This window comes from Cricetulus griseus, chromosome 2 (genome assembly GCF_003668045.3).
Source record: "Cricetulus griseus strain 17A/GY chromosome 2, alternate assembly CriGri-PICRH-1.0, whole genome shotgun sequence".
Classification (NCBI taxonomy): Eukaryota; Metazoa; Chordata; class Mammalia; order Rodentia; family Cricetidae; genus Cricetulus; species Cricetulus griseus.
The window spans coordinates 132,862,505-132,885,217 of record NC_048595.1 but is presented as its reverse complement, the minus strand read 5'-3'; the positions used below and the strand labels follow the sequence as shown (position 1 = coordinate 132,885,217).

At 37.8% G+C, this 22,713-nt stretch overlaps 2 protein-coding genes across 2 annotated transcripts in view; one reads left to right on the top strand and one right to left on the bottom strand.

Annotated features, from left to right (window-relative positions):
• Wwp1 (WW domain containing E3 ubiquitin protein ligase 1) overlaps positions 1–22,713 on the top strand; it is a 140,544-nt gene that overhangs the window by 112,225 nt on the left and 5,606 nt on the right. The gene's annotated exons all lie outside the window — the stretch shown is intronic.
• Rmdn1 (regulator of microtubule dynamics 1) overlaps positions 1–22,713 on the bottom strand; it is a 37,368-nt gene that overhangs the window by 12,787 nt on the left and 1,868 nt on the right. Inside the window, exons 2-4 of the mRNA XM_027403575.2 lie at positions 16,757–16,874; positions 8,468–8,555; positions 6,470–6,629 (exon numbers count right to left, since the gene is read on the bottom strand). Coding sequence (XP_027259376.1) covers positions 6,470–6,629; positions 8,468–8,555; positions 16,757–16,874 — 366 coding nt within the window. The remainder of the gene's footprint in view (positions 1–6,469; positions 6,630–8,467; positions 8,556–16,756; positions 16,875–22,713) is intronic.

Sequence of the window (22,713 nt, the reverse complement as noted above, 5' to 3'; positions counted from 1 at the left end):
TAGGGGCTGGCTAAGGCATGGTTAGGCAGACCTGTAACCACCCCCTAAGCAGATATAGTGGGAAATTACCAATATGGAGCCAAGTAGAAATATAAGGGTATTTAATAGGGAAAAGCCTTACTGACAGAGCAAACTAGCCAGCCGACATGGCAGCAGTCTGTACACAAGCCGAAAAGGGGTAAAAACTGAAAGCAAAACTCAGCCAACTGAAACTCTTACTCTCCCTCGCAGGCGTGGTCAGGCAGGCTCCCTCGCAGCCTCCCCTAAGCAGGCGTGGCTACAGGTTCCCCTACAGTTAACAGCATATTTGTCACCAGTAGCCATGGGTGGTAGCCATGGGTGCCTGTCTTAAGTGAGTTTGGCTGCTGTGACAAAACATCATTAGGGTGCATTAAACAAAGCAGCCCTATTTCTCACATTTGTTGCAGAAGCCAAGAGGTACAACACCAAAGTGACAGCAGATTTAGTTAGAGTAAGCAGAGTAAAGATACCTAAAAACAAAATGCTATATATGATACATAAGAACAAAATGCTATAATGAAATTGATACCTTGCCCAGAGTGCATTGCTATAAACTATAATTCCAATGAAAATAAACAGTAAAAAGTTAAACAAACACAACACACACACACACATATATATAATCTAATACCAAAAAAAATAGTATTACCTGAAGAACTGAGAAGCAAAATGACATAAACATAAACAAAAGCAGCAAAGTGTAATAATTTCTCCAATTATTGGGTAGGAACTGACAGAATGCATTAAAAACATGAATGTTATGTAACACCAAGATTCAAGAAACACAGAATGAGGGTAAGAGCATATAAGTAGTACTTCATGTAAACAGTACTAGGAAGAGATGGAATGGTTACACTAATAACAGACAAAATGACTAAAAGACCCCAAAAAAAGTACAGATGAAAAATACAGTCAAATAGATGCAATAATTGTAAAAATACACAATCCTAAAATAGCAAAGACACTGGAAGAGAAAAATGTATCATTCAGCTATTTCAACATTCCACTTTCAAGAATGGATTAAAAAAAAAAAACTAGATTAAAAACCACCAGAGAAACAAATTTAAATACTTAAAACCATTTAGATTTAACACATACAAACTACTCAACCCACCTGAAACATATTTAATGATTAAAAAATGTGGTAGCCCCTCAGCTGAGTTGACAGGTAGGTGACTGTAAATGCATAATGCCCTCCCTATACCAGCCTTTCTGGGAAGCTAGGGCAAGTTTCATGGACAGATTCTCTGAGATTTTGGCAATCAGGACACCTCTAGAGCAAAACCTTAGCCAGAACTATGCAGTGTTCGACAGTGGAAACCTGGTCTGAGCCATACAGTAGAAGTGAGACTCACTAGGTCATTGAAAGAAAAGATAAGCAGTGGTAAGTGCTTCAACATACTAGGTACCAAGGCATATCATTGGTAAAATTACTAACAGCCCTGTCCAATTCCTAGAGACTGAAACACACCTCTAGTTAAGACCCACTGCCTAATCCAGACTACACTCTGTGGTTGTGATGCACACAATATAAAAACCAACACAGGAATTGTATACCAGAAAGGCTATGCTCCATCCCATGTAGCCAGAGAAGAAAAAGCAAGATAGCATAGAAAGAGAATCCACACCTACATTAAGACAAATGATGGCACTGAGACAATGCACATGTAGTAACTGCATAGAGCAGCGCTTCTCAGCCAGTGGGTCATGGCCCCTTTGAGGGCTGCATATCAGATATCCTGCATATTAAGTATTTACATTTTGATTCATAACAGTAGCAAAGTTACCATTATAAAGTAGCAATGAAAAACATTTCTGTTTGGGGTCATTACAATATGAGGAACTATATTAAAGGATCATAGCATTAGAAAGTTAATAACCATTAGCATAGAGAACATCTTTACCTGTGCATATGCCAGAGATCATACGAGACAGTCTGCATCTGTTCTAAAGCAAGTGACTGAATAGAGCCATTGCACATGTGAAGGACCACAGAGAGACAGTGTGCATCTGTACATTCACAAGTGACCAGAGAGACTCTGTTCCTACACACACAAGGCACGAAATAGTTTACAACAGTACTCATGACAGTGACTGCATAGATACAAATACAATTTGCTATCTAATTTTAATTCTCACTCCTTCCCAATCTCCCACTCTCTCTTACTTTACTTCCCAAAGTACCCAGGCTATCCTGGAGTGGGAGATCTCCCTGCCTCAGTCTCTCAGGCACAGGGACTGTTTTAGGTGATATGGGTGCAAGTTTCTATCCACTCCACTATTCATGCTACCTGTGTAAGTGAGGACATGACTGATCCAAGGTATGGTTAAGGGGAGGGTGGTTTTTTATTGTAGCTATGAGGGAGAGTATAGCCAGAAGTATCCAGAAGAGTCCAAAGCAGGGAGAGAAAGAAAGTAGTAGCTTGAGCATGGCCAGTAGACTGAACCAGGTCCTAAGAAGAAGCTTGGGGGAAAGAGGAGAGGGAGAGGGAGAGGAAAAGGGAAAGAGACAGACAGAGAGACAGAGAGAGAGAGAGAGACAGAGAGAGAGAGAGAGAGAGAGAGAGAGAGAGAGAGAGAGAGAGAAAGAGAGAGAGAGAGAGAGAGAGAGAGAGAGAGAAAGAGAGAAAGAGAAAGAGAGAGAGAGGGTGAGAAGACCTGAAAGGAGGCAGGATGCCAGCATGGACTCTGTAACAGGTACTTGCAATGCTGAGAGAGCCTAGATGCCAGCATGATTTTTAGCACACCAATAGGCCCCACAGTTAGCCATTTGTTCAAGGTTTCTTTTGGATCTGAAGCCACCTGTCTCATGTTTATAGGCCCCCTTTTCTTTACGCCTTACCTCTTCTATTATTTCTCCATTGCTCTTACACAGATTACTATGCTTACTTATTTTATTTTCCTTCCTGTCCTAATAGCCTCATTCCTTAACCCCCCAAAGTTACTGGAGTTGAAGTAGAAGTTGGTTTTGATTTAGGTTATTACTATACTTTCTAGAGGTCCTCAGCATCTTGGAAAGATTCTGAGATCGTGCCCACTGCCCAGAGAACATAAACTGAGGATTTTACTACAGAACCATTGAATATATCCTATATGAGAAAAAAAATAATACAACTCTATTACAACCTAGTCATATTGGAAAATCACAAACTTGTTAACTGAAAGAATACAGGGAGAACATGCAAGTTTTTTTTTGGGGGGTGGGGAGGACAGTTTATGTTGTCCTAGAACTCTCTTTGTAGAACACATAGAGCCTTAACACTCAAAGACTGACCTGCCTCTGCCTACCGAGTACTGGGATTTAAGGCAAGTGCCACCATGCCCACCCCCATTTTTAAATCAGTAAGCTAATACCAGATGTCCATGTTCCATCAGAAATATAAGAAACATGAAAAATTAAGACAACATGACATCTCCAAAAACTGTCAATTCCAAGTAATGGATTCCAGTCAGAATGAGTAAGATTAAATCCCAGAGAATTCAAAGGATGACTATAAGAATATTCAATGAAGTCAAGCAAGGCATAAACACACACACACACACACACACACACACACACACACACACACACACCACGCACACAAACTTCTAAATAAATTAAAAGAGAATATAAATGACTCTGATAACTTTAAAAAAAGAATTCAAAAAAGAAATAGTCAAAAACAAAATTTTATAAATAAAAGTATCAATAGGCTAGTAGATTGGGTAAAGTACGTAGACAACAAAATATGAGAGGCTGAAGACAAGTTATATGAACTCCTACAAACAGACAGACACACACACACACACACACAAAAAAAAAAAAAATACAAAAGTGCTACCACATGACCCAATTAATTTTGGGGCACATACTCAAATTTTAGTGAGCATACCACAGAGACATGTGTGTATGCAATGTTTATTGCAGCACTAGTCACCATCACTATGTTATGGGATTAACCTATGAATAAACACTGAAAATATGGTCAAAATGAAACCCATAACTTGGTACACTAACCTAAATAACTAGTAAAATTTTAAAGAAAATATGACATATATACATAAAGGAGTCATAAATAACTAAATTATGTCATTTTCTGGGAAATGGACACATCATACTAAGCAAAATGAGCCAATCAGGAAAAGTTTTTTTTTTTTTTTTCATTTGTGGAACCTAGATTCTAGGCTCCACATAAACCCATGTGTTTGACATGAAAAAAAGAGAGAAAAATTGGAGGAAGGAAAGTATTCAGCAAGAGGAAATGGGAGAGTGAATAGAGGAAGTATATAGGAAGTGAATATGGTCAAATTCCATGATACCCTAAAACTATCTTTATGGGCTCCCCTAAAAGGAAGTAAAAGGAAACAATTAGGAATACGGGAGGAAATGAAGTAGGTGGTGATAGATAAGACAGTATAGTGAGGGTAATTTTATATGCACCTCTGAAAATGGCAGTGATCCCTTTTTTGCATGATTAATATATACCAATTTAAAAAGATTTACTAGTATAAGCAACACACTGGGAAAAAATAATAATTTAAATAAATTTCAACTATAAAAAAAAAAAAATAGAGACTGAGCTACAGAGGTGGCTCAGCATTTGAGCACTGTTCTTGCAGAAGACCCCAGTTGGATTCCTAAGACCTGAGTTGGAAAGCTTACAACTGCCTATCACTCCAGTTCCAGGAAGATCCAATGCCTCTGTGACGAGGATCCTAGGTCACCTGCACTCAACATGACACACACATACAGATAGATACATGTACATATAATTTAAATGGAGATCATTAAAAAAGGATATTCTCTGATTATAGTATCTTTCCTTCAATCATATGAAAGGTTCACTACTACTTAACACTATGCTTAAGATTCTAGCCAGGGAACCTGGGGATGGAAAAGTGTTCAAATGGCCAGGCAGTGATGGCACATGCCTTTAATCCCAGCACTTGGGAAGCAGAGGCAGGGAGAGCTCCAAGTTCAAGGCCAGCCTGGTCTAAATAGTGAGTTCCTGAACAGAGAAACTCTGTCTTGGAAAAAAAAAGTGTTCTAATGAGAAAAGAAAATAACAAAGCAAAATTTATAGATGATATTATCTGTATCATCTGATCTTACATCTGTAATAGAAGCTTAAACAGAACCAATAGATAATTTTCAAAAACAAGTATATAAAAAATCAAAATGCAAAAATAGTTGCATTTTTATACATCAGCAATAAATTATCTCAAAAATTAAGTAAACAATTAAGAGAATCAAAGAATATCTGAGAATGAATGTAACCAAATTAAGTCAACAAGTACTATGAAAATACAAAACACTGTTGAAAAACATTAATGATCCAAATAAATAGAAACTGGGCTAGAATACCTAATATCATTAAGATCCTCCTCAAACTGATCTATAGTCAATGAAATAATAGTCCCAACAGAATGATTTGTAAAAACACTACACAGTAACACAAATGGAAAGGGCTGAAATGATGGCTCAGCAATTAAGAACACTTCTTGCAGAAGACCTGGTTTGTTTCTAGTACCCATGTGGTAGTTTACAACTGTCCATAAACTCCAGTTCTAGGGGATCCAATGTCTTCTTCTAACCCCCCATGGGTACCAGGCATGCACACAGTGACTACATATACACATACACAAGAAACTCATACAAATAAAGTAAGCAAATGTTTTTAAATTGTTTTTAAATTTTCTTCTTAAAAGAAAAAAGTCCTAATCGAAGATGCCATTGACCTCACCACCAACCTCTCTGCATTACTGAAAGCCTGCTGTAAACTGGTCAGGAGATGCAGAAGCTAGCTAAGATATGGGATTCACATTAGTTTTCAGTTTTCCAGCTGCTATACTCCCACTGCTGCATACACCGGAAACAGTAAGAAAAAGAAACACTAAAGGGGGTTGGGGTTGTTGGGGTTGGTTCAGGCTAGGTCTTACAACGTGGCCTAAGCTCTCCTGGAACATTCCATTCTCCTTCATTTGCTTCCCCCATACTGAGATTACACGTTTATACCAACATGCTCATCATTGAACATAATATGTCAAATACTTGCTATACTAACTACAAACAAAGATCATTGACTTCCAGCATTTGTTTAAAATAGGCACTCATGCCGGGCGTTGGTGGCGCACGCCTTTAATCCCAGCACTCAGGAGGCAGAGGCAGGCAGATCTCTATGAGTTTGAGGCCAGCCTGGTCTCCAGAGCAAGTGCCAGGATAGGCTCCAAAGCTACACAGAGAAACCCTGTCTCAGAACCCCCCCCCCGCCCTGCAAAAAAAGGCACTCATAAGCATTCACAAAAGTATTTTATCAAGCATACTAATGGAGTTAGAATACTTGTTCAAACTCAAAATTGTACCAATCCTGTCTCTAGTCTTTTAAAATGGAGCAATATTCTCACATAAGTTAGAAATAATAGGTAGAGACCAACATAGCCTTCATCATGTAACATTTTATTAACTCACCTTATGAGCAGCAAAACTTGATTCATTTTTCTCTAGTGCTCTTTTTGCATAATCTAGGGCTTCATACACCAAAACTTTTTTTTCTTCTTCTGAAGTCCTACTAAGCTGTGCTATGTCACGTGATGCTCGTGCCAACCGCCACAGTAACTCTGCATCTTCACTAATTTTAGACAAGATATAAACCATCTTAATTCATACTGAAAAACTGTTAAAGATCACATCACTAATGATAGTTCTTTTAGCTTCCTTAGGATATACCAAGTATCATATATGATGCATTATTAACATTATTCTTTCATAAAAGTCGTTATTAGCTAAAATCTTGAAATTTTCCAAATTATTTGCAAACATTAACTTATCTTTATATAATATCTAAAACACTGCTTTTTTGTTTGTTTGTTTGTTTTGTTTTTCGCGACAGGGTTTCTCTATGGCTTTTGGAGGCTGTCCTGGAACTAGTTCTTGTAGACCAGGCTGGTCTCAAACTCACAGAGATCTGCCTGCCTCTGCCTCCCAATTGCTGGGATTAAAAGTGTATGCCACCTCCGCCCAGCTCAACACTGACTTCTTTAAAGAATGCTTTTGTATTCAGTTCTCTAAACACTTGTCCTGAAGCTCAACATGAAACATGAGGCTTGATTTACTAACATTGTACTTTATAAAAACTCCTAACTGGTTCAGATTGTACTGTAAAACACATTAGCTTTATGGACAGGATCATACTCTTTGAAAATGCAACTGCCAAATCCTTTGCCCCAAATACATTTGGCAAAAAAATGATATGTGATAGTTACTTATCTGTACATGAGTGAATGACTGAACAAATGCAATCTCAAACTAAATCCTAAGTTTCATTGACATGATGTTGTATGACATATATCAAGCAAGGGCACTGGACTCCTTGAAGAACTATTATTTAAATACAATATAAAACAAAAATGACTAATAAAATAGAAATCACAATTGACAAAAATGTTTTAACCTTGAATTACTTTTTATAAAATGTGTGTGTGCATAAGCCTAATTTGTATTTTTCCCTTTGTGGATGAAAAATAGCACTCACTTAAAATGTTGAAACTTAAAGGTATTAAAAGAGTATATTTATTGTTCAGTAACATGGAATAATTATACCTCACAGTTTACTTTTCAAATAAGCACTGTCAAATGGCAAAACAACCCACTCATGAAGACACACTGAAAAAGTTGCAACTAAAGTTGGTGGGAATGGGGGTGTGTGAAATTATTAATAAAAGTAGATGAAAAGCAACTCGATATTTCCATAAGTAAATGCATGGAAATGTCATTTAGCCATACTTAACTCATAGGGTTGAGGTTTCCACCCCTCCCTATTCTCTGAAATAGTGCATACTGGCATTCTATCCTAAACATGTAGTCTAGAGCTAAACAGAAAATGGAAGTGTTTGGTGTTTCTTTGAAAACTCTTCCTAAAACAATCACAGAACCAACCAAAACTCCAGTAAATTCATTTAAATCTTATACCAATTAGGAATTACATTAAAAAAAAAACCAAGAAAAATGGATGATGAGAAAATGAATATATTTAGTGATAATTTTGTGAACCAATTCATAATACAAAAAATATTTCAATGTTCTATCAGAATAAAAACAATTTTCACAAATCAATGAGATTTAAATATTACTTTTCAATCATTTACTTTAAATCATGACTTAATATAAACTGAACTCTAAGAAATACTACTTTGCATTAAAAGTTATATAAAAAGTTTAATACCACCAGGAGGTGGTGGCACATGCCTTTAATTCCAGCACTTGGGAGGCAGAGACAGGCGGATCTCTGTGAGTTCGAGACCAGCCTGGTCTACAAGAGCTAGTTCCAGGACAGTTTCCAAAGCCACAGAAAAACCCTGTATTGACCACACACCCCCCCAAAAAAAAGTTTAATACCAAGAACCATTTTATTGTTAACAAAAACTTTTTGAGTTAACCTGAAACCCAGGTAAATCATACATTCCTTACCTTTCCTTGTATTGTATGAGCAACTGATAAAGCTTCTCTGTTTCTCCACTTTCATATAGGTAGTCTGCTTGCTCAAGTACTTCTTCAACTTCCAAAATCATAAAATGAAAATAAGAAAAACCACTGTTATATATGCTAACCAAACCAGACACAGAAACTACTTTTAAATCAGATTCTGAACCATCCATATAAAAGTATTGTAGCAGTAAGCATGAAACAAGTAAGCAAGATCGTTTATAGTAAGCGATCTACTGAAACCACAAAGGATACAACCCAGAGAACATGGGATACTAAATTGGATGAATACAGTTTTAAAAAAACAATGAAAAGGAGTGATTCCTTATGAGGAACTTATGGCCCAGAAACTACAATCTTTTTGCTGCTGCTGTTACTTAATAAGTGCCATGCACTGTAGGAAAGGATGATATAGGGTCGGGATGGACGGTTCAGTGGTCAAGGCTAGAGTTTGGCTCCCAGTAGACCTGTCTGGTGGCTCACAACCACCTACAGTTCTAGGTGCAGAGTCTCAGACACACTCTCCTGTCCGCCTTGGGTAAATGTATATACCATCCCCACTCCCACACCTTCTCTCTCTTACACACACACAAACACACACACACACACACACACACACACACACACACACACACACACACACAACATTTTAAAGAAAATAATATATACTATCTAATTGCAGAACTAAAAACACTATTTTACTATATTCTCTTATTATCTAACTTACACGTACATTCCGTTACAGAAAAAGTCAAACCTGTCACAAACCTAGACAAAGTTAACTACACAGATAATCTGAAACATAATTTATTGGCACTGTATTCCTTCCAACTCTTAAAACAATTACACATGGCTATAAAATATTGATAATAAAAAAACATTAATCACAATCTAATGCCCCCAAATTTGGTTGTACACTGAAAACACAGTAAGTTTGAAGCCTAGGAAATTTCAGTTATCACTAAGATATACACTAATTTAAATTTTGCCTTCTATAAGGGTATCTATTATATACACCTCCTATAAGCCTGTATCCAATTTATTATTTATCTTGATTTTTTTACTTTAATTTCTTTTTATTTTACATACACGAACATTTTGCCAACATGCACGGTTGTGCATCTTATGTGTGTCTGGTGATTGAAGAGGCCAGAAGAGGGTGTTGACCTTTTGGAACTGGAGTTATGATGATTATGAGGTGCCATGTGGGTGCCGTAATGGAACCCAGGTCCTCTGGAAGAGCAGCCAATGCTTTTGACCACTTAGTTATTTTTCCAGTCCCATTCTGATAGATTTTAAGTTATAGTGTTTTTTGAAGTTAAAAATATTAAAATATATTAGACCAATACTCCTCAAATTGTTCCACACAATAGAAGCAGAAGGATCAATGCCAAACACTTTTTACCAGGCAACAATTACCTTGGTAACCAAGCCACAAAGACAAAACTAAGCAAGAGAACTATAGACCAATATCCCTCATGAACATTGATGCAAAAATACTCAATAAAATACTGGCAAACCAAATACAAGAACATATCAGAAAAATCAACCACCATGATCAAGTAGGCTTCATCCCCGGGATGCAGGGTTGGTTCAACATTGGAAAATCTTTCAATGTAATCTACCATATAAACCAACTGAAGAAGAAAAACCACATGATCATCTCACTAGATGCTGAAAAAGCCTTTGACAAAATCCAACATCCCTACATGATAAAGGTCCTGGAGAGATCAGGAATAACAGGAAAATACCTGAACATAATAAAAACAATATACAGTAAGCCAACAGCAAACATCAAACTAAATGGAGAGAAACTCAAAGCTACTCCTCTAAAATCCGGAACACGACAAGGCTGTCCACTCTCTCCATATCTCTTCAATATTGTCCTTGAAGTTCTAGCTAGAGCAATAAGACAACAAAAGGAGATCAAGGGGATACAAAGTGGAAAGGAAGAAGTCAAGCTTTCACTGTTTGCAGATGATATGATAGTCTACATAAGTGAACCAAAAAACTCTACCAGGGAACTCCTACAGTTGATAAACACCTTCAGCAAAGTGGCAGGATACAAGATTAACTCAAAAAAATCAGTAGCCCTACTATATATGGATGATAAATGTGCTGAGAAAGAAATCAGAGAAACATCACCCTTTTTACAATTGCCACAAACAGCAAAAACACTAACCAAAAAAGTGAAAGATCTGTATCACAAGAATTTTGAGTCTTTAAAGAAAGAAACTAAAGAAGATACCAGAAAATGGAAGGATCTCCCATGTTCTTGGATAGGTAGAACCAACATAGTAGAAATGGCAATCTTGCCAAAAGCAATCTACAGATTCAATGCAATCCCCTTCAAAATCCCAGCACAATTCTTCACAGAACTTGAAAAAATGATTCTCAACTTTACATGGAAAAACAAAAGACCCAGGATAGCCAAAACAACCCTGTACAGTAGAGGAACTTCTGGAAGCATCACCATCCCTGACTTCAAGCTCTATTATAAAGCTATAGTCCTGAAAACAGCTTGGTATTGGCACAAAAATAGACAGGTAGACCAATGGGATCGAGTTGAAAACCCTCATATTAACCCCCACACCTATGAACGCCTGATTTTTGACAAAAAAAAAAGCCAAAGCTATACAATGGAATGGAGAAAGCATCTTCAACAAATGGTGCTGGCATTACTGGATGCTGGCATGTAGAAGACTGCAGATAGATCCATGTCTATCACCATGCACAAAACTTAAGTCCAAATGGACCAAAGACCTCAACATAAACCCAGCCACACTGAACTAATTAGAAGAAAAAGTAGGAAATACCCTTGAAAGAATTGGTACAGGACACTGCTTCCTGAACATAACACTGGTAGCACAGACACTGAGATCCAAAATTAATAAATGGGAGCTCCTGAAACTGAGAAGCTTCTGTAAGGCAAAGGACATAGTCAACAAGACAAAAACGACAGCCCACGATTTGGGAAAAGATATTCACCAACCCCACATCCAACAGAGGGCTGATCTCCAAAATTTACAAAGAACTCAAGAAGCTAGCCTTCAAAACATCAAATAATCCAATTAAAAAGTGGGGTACAGAACTAAATTGACAACTCTCAATAGAGGAATCTAAAATGGCTGAAAGATACATAAGAAAGTGTTCAACATCCTTAGCCATCAGGGAAATGCAAATCAAAACAACTCTGAGATACAATCTTACATCTGTCAGAATGGCTAAAATCAAAAACACCAATGACAGTCTATTCTGGAGAGGTTGTGGAGAAAGGGGAACACTCCTCCACTGCTGGTGGGAGTACTAACTTGTACAGCCTCTTTGGAAATCCTCAGGAAAATGGGAATCAGTCTACCACAAGATCCAGCAATTCTACTCTTAGGCATATACCTAAAAGAAGCACATTCCTACAACAAGGACATCTGTTCAACTATGTTCATAGCAGCATTAGTTATAATAGTCAGAACCTGGAAACAACCTAGATGCCCCCCAACTGAAGAATGGATAGAGAAAATTTACACAATGGAGTACTACTCAGTGGGAAAAAAAACGGCAATGGAATCTTGAAATTCGCCGGCAAATGGACGGAACTAGAAGAAACCATGCTGATCGAGGTAACCCAATCACAAAAAGACAGGCATTGTATGTACTCACTCATATATGGATTTTAGACATAGAGTAAAGGATTGCCAGCCTGCAGCCCAGGCTGCCAGAGAGGCTGGTATACAAGGAGGACCCTAAGAGAGACATACATGGTCCCCTGGAGAAGGGGAAAGGGACAAGATCTCCTGAGCAAATTGGGAGCATGAGGGGAAGGGAGAGGGAACTAGAAAAATGAGAAGGGGAGAAGAGGAGAGGTGAGGAAGACATGATGGGACAGGGAGGTTGAGTTGTGGGAAGAACAGAAGACAGCAAGATAAAAGATAATATAATAGAGGGAGACGTTATAAGTTCAAAGAGAAATCAGGCACAAGGGAAATGTCTGGAGAGCTACAAAGATGACACCAACTAACAATCTAAGCAACAGAGGAGAGGCTACCTTAAATGCCATCCCCTGATAATGAGATTGATGACTAATTCATATGCCATCATATAGCCTTCATCCAGCAGGAGGTGGAAGTAGAAGCAGACATCCACAGCTAAACCTTGAACTGAACTGAAATCCAGATGCGGAGAAGGAGGACTGATGAGTAAAGGGGTCCATACCAGGCTGGTGAAACCCACAGAAACATCTGACCTTGACAAGGGAAAACTCTTGGTGCCCAGACTGATAGCTGGGAAACCAGCATGGGACTGATCCAGACTCCCCGAATATGGGTGTCAGTAAGGAGACCTTGGAAATCTATGGGGCCTATTGTAGTAGATCAGTACTTATTGCTACCATAGGAATGGACTTTAGGAGCCCATTCTAAATGGAGGGATACTCCCTGAGCCTAGACACACGAGGGTTGGCCTATGCCCTATCCCAAAGAGTATGACAGACTTTGAAGACCTCCTATGGAAGGCCTCACCCTCCCTGGGGAGCAGAAAGGGTATGGGATGGGTAGGGCATTCGTTGGGGGGGTAGGGGAGGAGGGGAGGGAGAGGGACCTGGGATTGACATGTAAAATAATTTTCTTTCTAATAAAAAAAGGGGAAAAAAAAAAAAGAAATTGGCCCAGCGGTGTTGGCACACGCCTTTAATCCCAGAACTCGGGAGGCAGAGGCAGGCGGATCTCTGTGAGTACGAGACCAACCAGCCTGGTGTTCAAGAGCTACTTCCAAGATAGCCTCCAAAGCCACAGAGAAACCCTGTCTCAACCCTCCGCCAAAAAAAAAAAAAAGAAATTGATATTATGAGGCCCAGGAAAAACTCCCTAATAAACTTGAAATGGCATACTATCATTTGTTCCACTTTGCCATAGGACTGAAACTAGCCACAAAGTCCAGCCAGTTCATTATGGAAGAGGACTACAGAAGGGCAGGCATATCAGGAAGTGGGCAGGGATCTAAGGGGAAGCCAACTTGAAGACCAGCAACACTGATGTCTTTGTTTCTTTCCTTTGTAATTTCCTGCCCAAAGGTGTATGGAATAGATTTTCATTTTCTTTCTTCTCTACTGGCTTGGAATATATTCTATATCTGTTCTTTCTTCAGTCATCTGTGGTAATCTGAATAAGAATGCCCCCCACGGGTCCATATATTTGTATTCTTAGTCAACAGGGAGTGGCCCTATTTCAAATGATTAGGAGATATAGCCTTGTTGGAGGAAGTGTCACTGGAGGTGGGCTTTGAGGGTTCAAAAACCCAAGGTAGGTCCTAGTATCTATCTCTTCCTGCTCCCTGCGGACCCAGATGTAGAACTCTCAAGCTAACTCTTCAACACCAAGTCTGCCTGCGTGCTGCCATCCCTGCCATGATGAGAATGGGCTAAACCTCTGAAACTATAATTGAGCTACAATTAAATGCTTTTTTTCTTTTTTTATTTTTCTTTTTTATGGTTTTTTTCAAGACAGGGTTTCTCTGTATTGGTTTGGAGGCTGTCCTGGAAGTCATTCTGTAGACCAGGCTGGCCTTGAACTCACAGAGATACACCTGCCTCTGCCTTCCAAGTGCTGGGATTAAAGGCCTGCACCACCACCAACCAGCCCTTGGCCAACTTTTTATTGTTGGTTCCTACCCTGTTACATTAAACTGGAAAATGTAAAAGAAAGATAGTAATTTTATTAGTAGTACTGGGGATTGAACTCAGGATCAAGGTCAAATAACTGATCTGCCAGGGATTGTGCTGATTTAAAAGAAAAAAAAAGATATATATATATTATATATATATATATATATATATATATATATATCCAAGTACATGGTACCTTCTTATTCCTCTTGTTTTTTTTTTTGTTTTTTTTTTTTTGGCTTCCTAAAAAGCCCAAGAAGAAAAAAGAAATCAATCATATGAGGTCCAGAATGTTGTGTTAGTCTCTAGGATGCTGGAAGGGTCGCATGCATCAAACCTATGTGCAAACATGCAGTATTTTTTTAAAAATACTCCACAGGAGCTTGGAAACAATGCATTTTGTTAATTCATATTCATCTAATAGACAAAGCACCATTATTATGTTGCCACTAATTTCCATATCCTTATAAACACGTTATTACTTGATCCACTGTTTTGTTTTTGTTTTTTAATTTTATGTTTTGAGACAGGGTGCCTGCCTTCACCTCCTGAGTGCTGGGACTAAAGGTAGGCAACATTATGCCCTGATAATTTAATATTTTTTTAAAACTGATTTAGCTTGGCATGGGCAGGCTCTTCTGCATACAGAGTTCTAGGCCAGCCAGAGCTACAGAGTTAAGACCCTGTCTTAAAACAAATGAACAACATTCCCCCCACCCCCCCCCCAAAAAACCATGAACACAATCAAACAAAAACCAAAAAACAAAATTAGCTGTTCACCAAAATATGTATATACTGCAAGGGGGGAAAAAGAATGAATGAATAAATAAATCCCATCTAATTGTAATATTAGTAATTTATATGTAGGATTCCCACATCCTAGCTCTCAGAAGACATATCCTCCCATATATCTTCACCCCTGCTACAACACACGTACAAAGCTCATGGGTCTCAAGAACGCCTATCTCCTGAAAATATATTTTTAGTGTAACAAATATATAGAGATTTTTTTTCCCTAGACAGAGTCTCACTGTATAACCATGTTTGACCTGGAAGTCATTAGATGGATCAGGTTGGCCTTGAGCTCACAAAGATCCATCTACCTCTGTCTCCTGAGTACTAGGCCTAAAGAGGTGTATACCACATCAGACCTGAATTGTTCTTTTTCTTAAAGATAAGATAGTTGCATATAAATGAAATAGACAACTACAGTTTTTTGTTTGTGTTCCTGGTTTATGTTGTTTTGTTTTGCTATTAGCCCTGGTTGTCCTGGAACTTAGTATATAGACCAGGTTGGCCTGGAGCTCACAGAGATCTGCATGCACCATCAAGCCTAGCCCTGATAACTAGTTTATAATGACAACCTCAAGTGAACTTTAAAAGAATATCAGTTCAGTATTAATTACTTGCCTTCCTTGATCACATTCTCCTTTAGGGCTACAAAAGGATCAATCCATAAATTGAAGTTTGCACCTTGCTATATAAACTGGCTAAATACATTTTTTACATTTTTTAATGGACAAGCCTTAAAGTGTTTACTCATCTATGTTATATCAAAGAAGAAATGAAATGGAATTTTCCCATTTTTTAATCAGTTATCTGATCATTGATGTCAAGCTGCATTCTATTTGTAAATAAAATATTCTCCTCTCCAAGTTCTAGACTAGAGAGATAGCTGCTTTATTACATCAAGAGTATAACAACTTGGCACTAGAGAAGTAAAAGAATCATTTTATCATTCTAAAGAAATCAACAAAACTTCTACTATATATAACTCTAGAGTTCATAGTTTGTAGGCCATTAATTCTTTTTCTACTATGTTTTATTCAACATACACAATGCACCTTCAAACTTTTCAAAATGCAAAACAAAAAAAAATTAGTCATGAGTCCTACAAAGAAGGCTAGTGAGATTGCTCAGTGGATAAAGGGATTTCCCATCAAGATTGACAAGTTAAGATGGATGCCCTAGCCATACAGTAGAAAGAATTCCCAATGGTTGTGCACTGACTTCTGCTACCATGCTGTGGCAAGCACATACAATACACACACACACACACACACACACACACACACACACACACACACACTGACAGAGAAGAACATACAATTAGTTTCACTATGCATTCAAAAATAAGCTAATGAGAAAAATCACAAAATTAGTAGATTGACTGAGAGAATAAAGAGCATGCTATGAGCATGGAGTTTAGATCCCCAGCACCCATATAAAAAAGCTAATGTGGTAGCACACATCTGTTATCCCAGTACTGGGAAGCAATGCTCCAAGTTCAGTGACTTTGTCACTGTTGGAGAGGGGTGGCTAGAGAGGTGGCTCAGCAGTTAAGAGCACTGGCTGTTCTTCCAGAGGCCCTGGGTTCAATTCCCGGTACATCCATAATGGCACACACACAAGTCTATAACTGTACCCCTATAGAATCTGATGCCTTCTTCTGGTGTGCAGATATATGTAGACATAATACCCATATACATAAAAAATAGTAATAGTAAAGTTGGAGAGCCAAAAAGGAAACCACAACATCAACCTCTGGCAAATGACCACAGGGTTACACATTCACCTACCCACAAAATAAATCTTCAAGATCTTTAGCTTATTCTTACCTTTGGCTGTGGCATGAACCACGGCAGCCTGAGAAATGACTTGATAGGTTTCAAAACTCAAATAAGACAAGGCTGAGAACAAAAGGCCTCTCTTGAAAGGTCTTGTGTTTCCTATTACCTAGAGAAAATAATATATTAAAATTATGAAACTCAGAAATCATGAAGAATTTGCAAACCCAAACAAAACATATCCCTTTTCTCCCACCTCCAGAGCAAGTAATTATAGAATGCTAGGAGCTAAAAAAAAAAAAAAAAAAAAGTTGCCAATTTCTTAGTAAATCTATTTCAAACTTTGCATACAGTATATCTTAGTAATGGAAGTAGTAGTTTGTCTAAAGGTCAGTTGTAGACTAAGAATGTAAGTCAGGGGTAGAGCCTCATGCACAAGGCACTGTTTCAAGAACCTCAAAATGAATTAATGAATAAATTGATTAGTTAATATGGCAAAGGTGACTGGCACATTATTATAGAAATCTTTTACAGAGACATAGGTACTATAAATTATATGGAATAATATTAATAATAAATTTATCAATTAATTCAATGATCTTCTAAACAAACACATAACAAATACTAATTACAGACAAGCTGAAAACTATAATAATTACTACACATAAGAAAATACAGCTCTCAGCCTGGTGGTGGTGGGACACGCCTTTCCCAGCACTCAGGAGGCAGAGGCAGGCAGATTTCTGAGAGTTCGAGGCCAGCCTGGTCTACAAAGTGAGTTCCAGGACAGGCTCCAAAGCTACATAGGAAATACTGTCTTGAAGAAAAACCTAACCTCCCTCCCCCCCAAAAAAAAAACCCAAACAGTTCTCGGTGAGGATATTGTCTAAAGACCCCATAGTTTTTAAATAGATAATGAATAATCATTTTTAAGATAGGTATGGTAGCACATGTCTATAGTCCCAGTACTCAGGACGCAGAGGCAGGCAGACCAGAAAGATATTCAAAGTCAGTCTCAGCCACAGAGTTGCTAAGTTTCAGTTCAAGGCCAACTAGGATAGACCTGAGGCCCAGTCTCAAACAACAAAATATACAAACAGATTTGAAATTAATTTATATGCCCACAACCTGATTATTTTGACCAATTACAAGGACAAACACATATCACTCCTACAAGTCATCACTGTATTTGACACAGTATCATTTTCTCCTTTCTGTCAAATCATTTGATCAAATTAAAAACAAACTGCTACCTTTATTAAAAAGCATCATGTAATTTTTTTAATCTTTTGGAGACAGGATCCTACTTTGTAGCCCAAGCTGTACTTGAATATCTTCCTAGTCCTCCTATCTCTGCCTCCAGAGATGAGATTACAAGGTTCCAGCTAATTTTTTTTTTCCTTCTGAAAACAACCTTGGGCCAATATGTGACTCAGTGGTAAAGTACTTCTGAGATCTATGTTTATCTCAGTACTGAAAAAAATTCAACACACTTCCCCTTGATTTTAAATCCCATTTTAATCTCCATTCCCAACTCTTTCAAAAAGTTCTCCATCCTGTTTCCCTGTTTTCCACTTCCTAGTTACCATTTTCTCTTGAACCCACAGAGATTATAACTTTTTTCTTTTGAGACAGTGTTTCTGGTAGCCCAGGCTGACCTTGAACTCATTAAGTAGCCAAGAACCTTGAACTTCTGACCCCCCCCTACCTTCATAGTCCAAAAGGACAGGCATGAACAAACTACAAATCCACTTTTAATCAAACCACCCTATGAATGGCATTCTAGTTAATGGCACCTAGTTACTGTTTTGTTTCTCAGATATTGGAATATTTGCAGAAGTACAATGAGAAATCATGTGGATAGGACTCTGGTACACCCACGAAAGTAACTTAAGGTTTTTATAATCTTTGTACACAGGTCCTGTAAAATAATTTGTGTATTATTATTAATGTGCCTGTGTTTTAACTTGGACCTGTTACAAGATGTCAGTGTGAAATTTCCAATTCTATGGTACTCAAATGCCTTGAATTTTGAAGCATTTTGGGAGTTCAATTTTCAAATGTAGAATAATCACTGTATATTTCCTGTGGTCAATTCTGAATTCTCATTGTACTTTGACATATCAACACCATTTGACAGCCAATTATTACCTCTTAGAAAAACACATTCTAAATATAAAAACAGACAAGTTATTAGTTGATACTAAATTTTAAAACCAGCTTTATTGGAATATGTACATATAATAAACTACATACTTGAGGATACAATTTTAAGACTTTTATAAACTGGGGAAACACATTTTCATTACCATAATCAAGATAATAAACACATTCATCAGCTCAAACCTATCCTTTTTGTAATGTACTTACCCAGCATTGTGTTTTGTTACTCTTAAAACAGTTCAGTTTGGCCGGGCGTTGGTGGTGCACGCCTTTAATCCCAGCACTGGGGAGGCAGAGGCAGGCAGATCTCTGTGAGTTCGAGGCCAGCCTGGTCTCCAGAGCCAGTGCCAGGATAGGCTCCAAAGCTACACAAAGAAACCCTGTCTTGAAAAAAAAAACAAAACAAAACAAAAAAAAAACAAAAACAAAAAAAAAAAACAAAAACAAAACAAAACAAAACAAAACAAAAACCAAAAAAGAAAAACCAGTTCAGTTTGTTTTTGAAATATTGTCTTGGATTTCTATCTGTCTCAGGACTGTTCCTTATTTTTTTTTTTATTAATTCATCCCTAATGTTTCCTTACCTGTTATATGATCTCTGTTTTGTATTTGTGACCTTATTTCCTGTCAGTTTTAAACGCCAGATTTGCCTTATTCTATCTCTAGCCTGGATGTGTCTTCTAAACTTCAAAACTCAGTCAACATCTGTCTCTACATAAAGTGTGTTAGGAATTTTAAGACAAAACTCTTCCCACCAAATCTTCTCTTCTCAGTGTTCCCTATTAAGGTAAATGGGAACTTTATTCTCCTAATTGTTCCCTTTTTTGTTTGTTTTGATTTTTGACTCATTCATTTTATTTTATGTGTATGAGTGCTTTGCCTGCAAGTATGTATATGCTGTATGTACATGCCTGGGCCATGCAGAGGTCAGAAGAGAGTATCAGATCCTGTAGAACTGACTAGAATTTCCAAAGGTTGCAAGCCACTAAAGGTGGCTGGGAATAGAAACAGGGTCAGAGCATCAAGTATTCTTAACAATTGCCACTGAGCTCTCTTCAGCCTACTGTTCAGTTTTTAAAAACAAACAAAAAGTCACTGACTCATCTAGATTTTCTCACAATCCATATTCAATCTACATCTAAACCTGTGATATGGTCTTAGACTAGAAAGGGGGAAATATACCACATTCTAATTTACAGAATGTTCCGTCAAAAATGAATACTCAGGACTGGAGAGATGGCTCAGCAATTAAGAGCACTGGCTGTTCTTCCAGAAGTCTTGAGTTCAAGTCACAGCAACCACATGGTAGCTCAAAACCATTTGTAATGGGATGTGATTGACTATTCTGGTGTGTGTGAAGACATAAAATAAATAAATATTTTTTTTTAAAAAAATGAATACTCAAGGTCTTAGCACCAGTAAATTAAAAACAAATCAACAGCAAAATAGCATTTCATGTTCTGGACGCATTCTTAACTTTAAAAGACAAGTTAGTAGTGTAGACTAGTTTGAAAAGTCTTGCCTAGCATAGGCATAGGAAGCCCTGGGTTGGCTGTTCAGCACCATATAAACTGGGCTTGGTGCTGCTCTTATAAACACAGAGCCAGCCAGGGAGGTGAGTGAGGAGGAAGAGGAGTTCAAGTCACCCTTGGCTATATACCTGGGACACACAATATCTTGTCCAAAAAAAAAAAAAAAAAAGGAGGAAGTAGAGAAGAAAAGTTGGAGTAGGGAGAGGGTATGCCAAGTTTATAAAGTGTGATGTTAGTGGGAAGACCAAGATTTTTACTATTAAGTATTAGTATCCTACTAATCCACAGGTAATGACACAGTAGAAAAGCTGTATATACTACTGTAATTTGAGAAAAATATCACATTTAGAATGCTCAACTTTGTGTAGGTGGATATATCACCATATATTTCTCACTGTAAATTCATAAACTGACATGACAGTTCATATGCTGAGTTCTTATCAGTCTGATTAATACACAACCCTTTATCTCTGGGAAAGTAGATAAAAATAAAGTTCCTACGGTTAAAATCAAAGGCCCCAGATAACTCCAAGACACTGATAACTTTAAGAATGTATCCAACAAGCTGGGCAGTGGTGGTGCATGCCTTTAATCCCAGCATTCAGGAGGCAGAGGCAGAGGCAGGTGGATCTCTGTGAGTTCAAGACCAACCTGGTCTACAAGAGCTAGTTCCAGGACTGCCTCTAAAGCCACAGAGAAACCCTTTCTCGAAAAACCAAATAATAATAATAATAATAATAATAATAATAATGATAATAGAAAATAAAATAAAAATGTATCCAACAGCTAGAATATGCCACGTCACCTTGTACCTCTAAAGTAAGATGTAATGCTTTTTATAATGAGTTCTTAAACAACAACAAAAATATCTTGAGGAAACCAGACAGATGACTCAGTAAATAAAGGCATGAGCCACCACAGCCTTATGACTTGAATTCAATCCCTGGAACCAACAAGATGAAAGGAGAAAACAGATTCCCACAAATTTTCCACTGACCTCCACATGTACACTCTAGCATACATCTGAACACAAAGTAAAATATAATTACAATTTTTAAAACCATTGCTTATATAAAAGAAGTATGCTCTCAAAATATTTTTTCTTCAACGTTAATTTGACCAACTCTAAAGCCAGAATTAAAAAAAAAATCATTAGATGGAAAGGAATATGTTACAATTCTTCCCCCTTTCTTTGTAATTATTGCCAGAGGATCTTCCTCTTAAATATTAGAATTCCCCTGCGATGGATACAAGGCCTCCTTCTTAGTGTAATATTGGATATTTTGAATATTTTACCATGGCTGAAAAATACAATTATATATAAGTCCATTGTGGTGGTGCTTGTATTTAGTAACAGCACACTGGAGGCAGAGACAGATGGATCTCTGTGAGTTCCAGGTCAGCCAGCAATACAAAGAGAGACTCTGTCTCAAAAACAAAACAAATCATTACATGCTGCAAGTTCAAAAGGTAATTGGCAGATCTATTGAGCTACTTACCTATCTACATCTCAACTTCGCCCTCTTTTTTCTTTTTGGTTTTTCGAGACAGGGTTTCTCTGTGGCTTTGGAGGCTGTCCTGGAACTAGCTCTTGTAGACCAGGCTGGTCTCAAACTCACAGAGATCTGCCTGCCTCTGCCTCCCAGTGCTGGGATCAAAGTCATGCGCCACCACCGCCCGGCTTCAACTTCGCCCTCTTAATACAATCCAAAATATAACTCACTTCTCCTTCCCCTCACATCATATCTCACTAAGCAGTGCCACCATCCATCCATTGGGCTGTTTCAGCTAAAAAGTAAAGAATTCTCCTTGACTCTTTTTTTTTTTTTTTTTTTTTTGAGGAGGAGACAGGGTTTCTCTTAACCTCTACCATGAAATCGTAATAAAACGCCTTGAATTCATCTGCCTACTTACATTCCCACTTAAATTCAAGCCACATTTCTCACCCATCCTACACCAAGATCTCTGTAGCATTCACTCTTGCATATCCATTCTGACCAAACACTGTTCTTTTTTCAATGAGAATCTACTGAAATGACTTCCTAGTTTTAAATGCCTTATTTGGTTTCCTATACTCTTACACTAAAATCAGAAATACAACAGTTCATAAGGTTTTTCAATTTTGTACTTATTATTGTATGATGTGAATCTAGATGACATGTAGAGGTCATAGAACAATTTTGGGGACTCAGTTCTGAAGGGTGTCAGAGGATCAAGCAGCTTCTGTAAGGTTTTCTGAATGTGATTGTCAGAGGCAATTTATTGAAAGCCATGGCAGTGCACACCTTTAATCCCAGCACTTGGTTGGGGGTG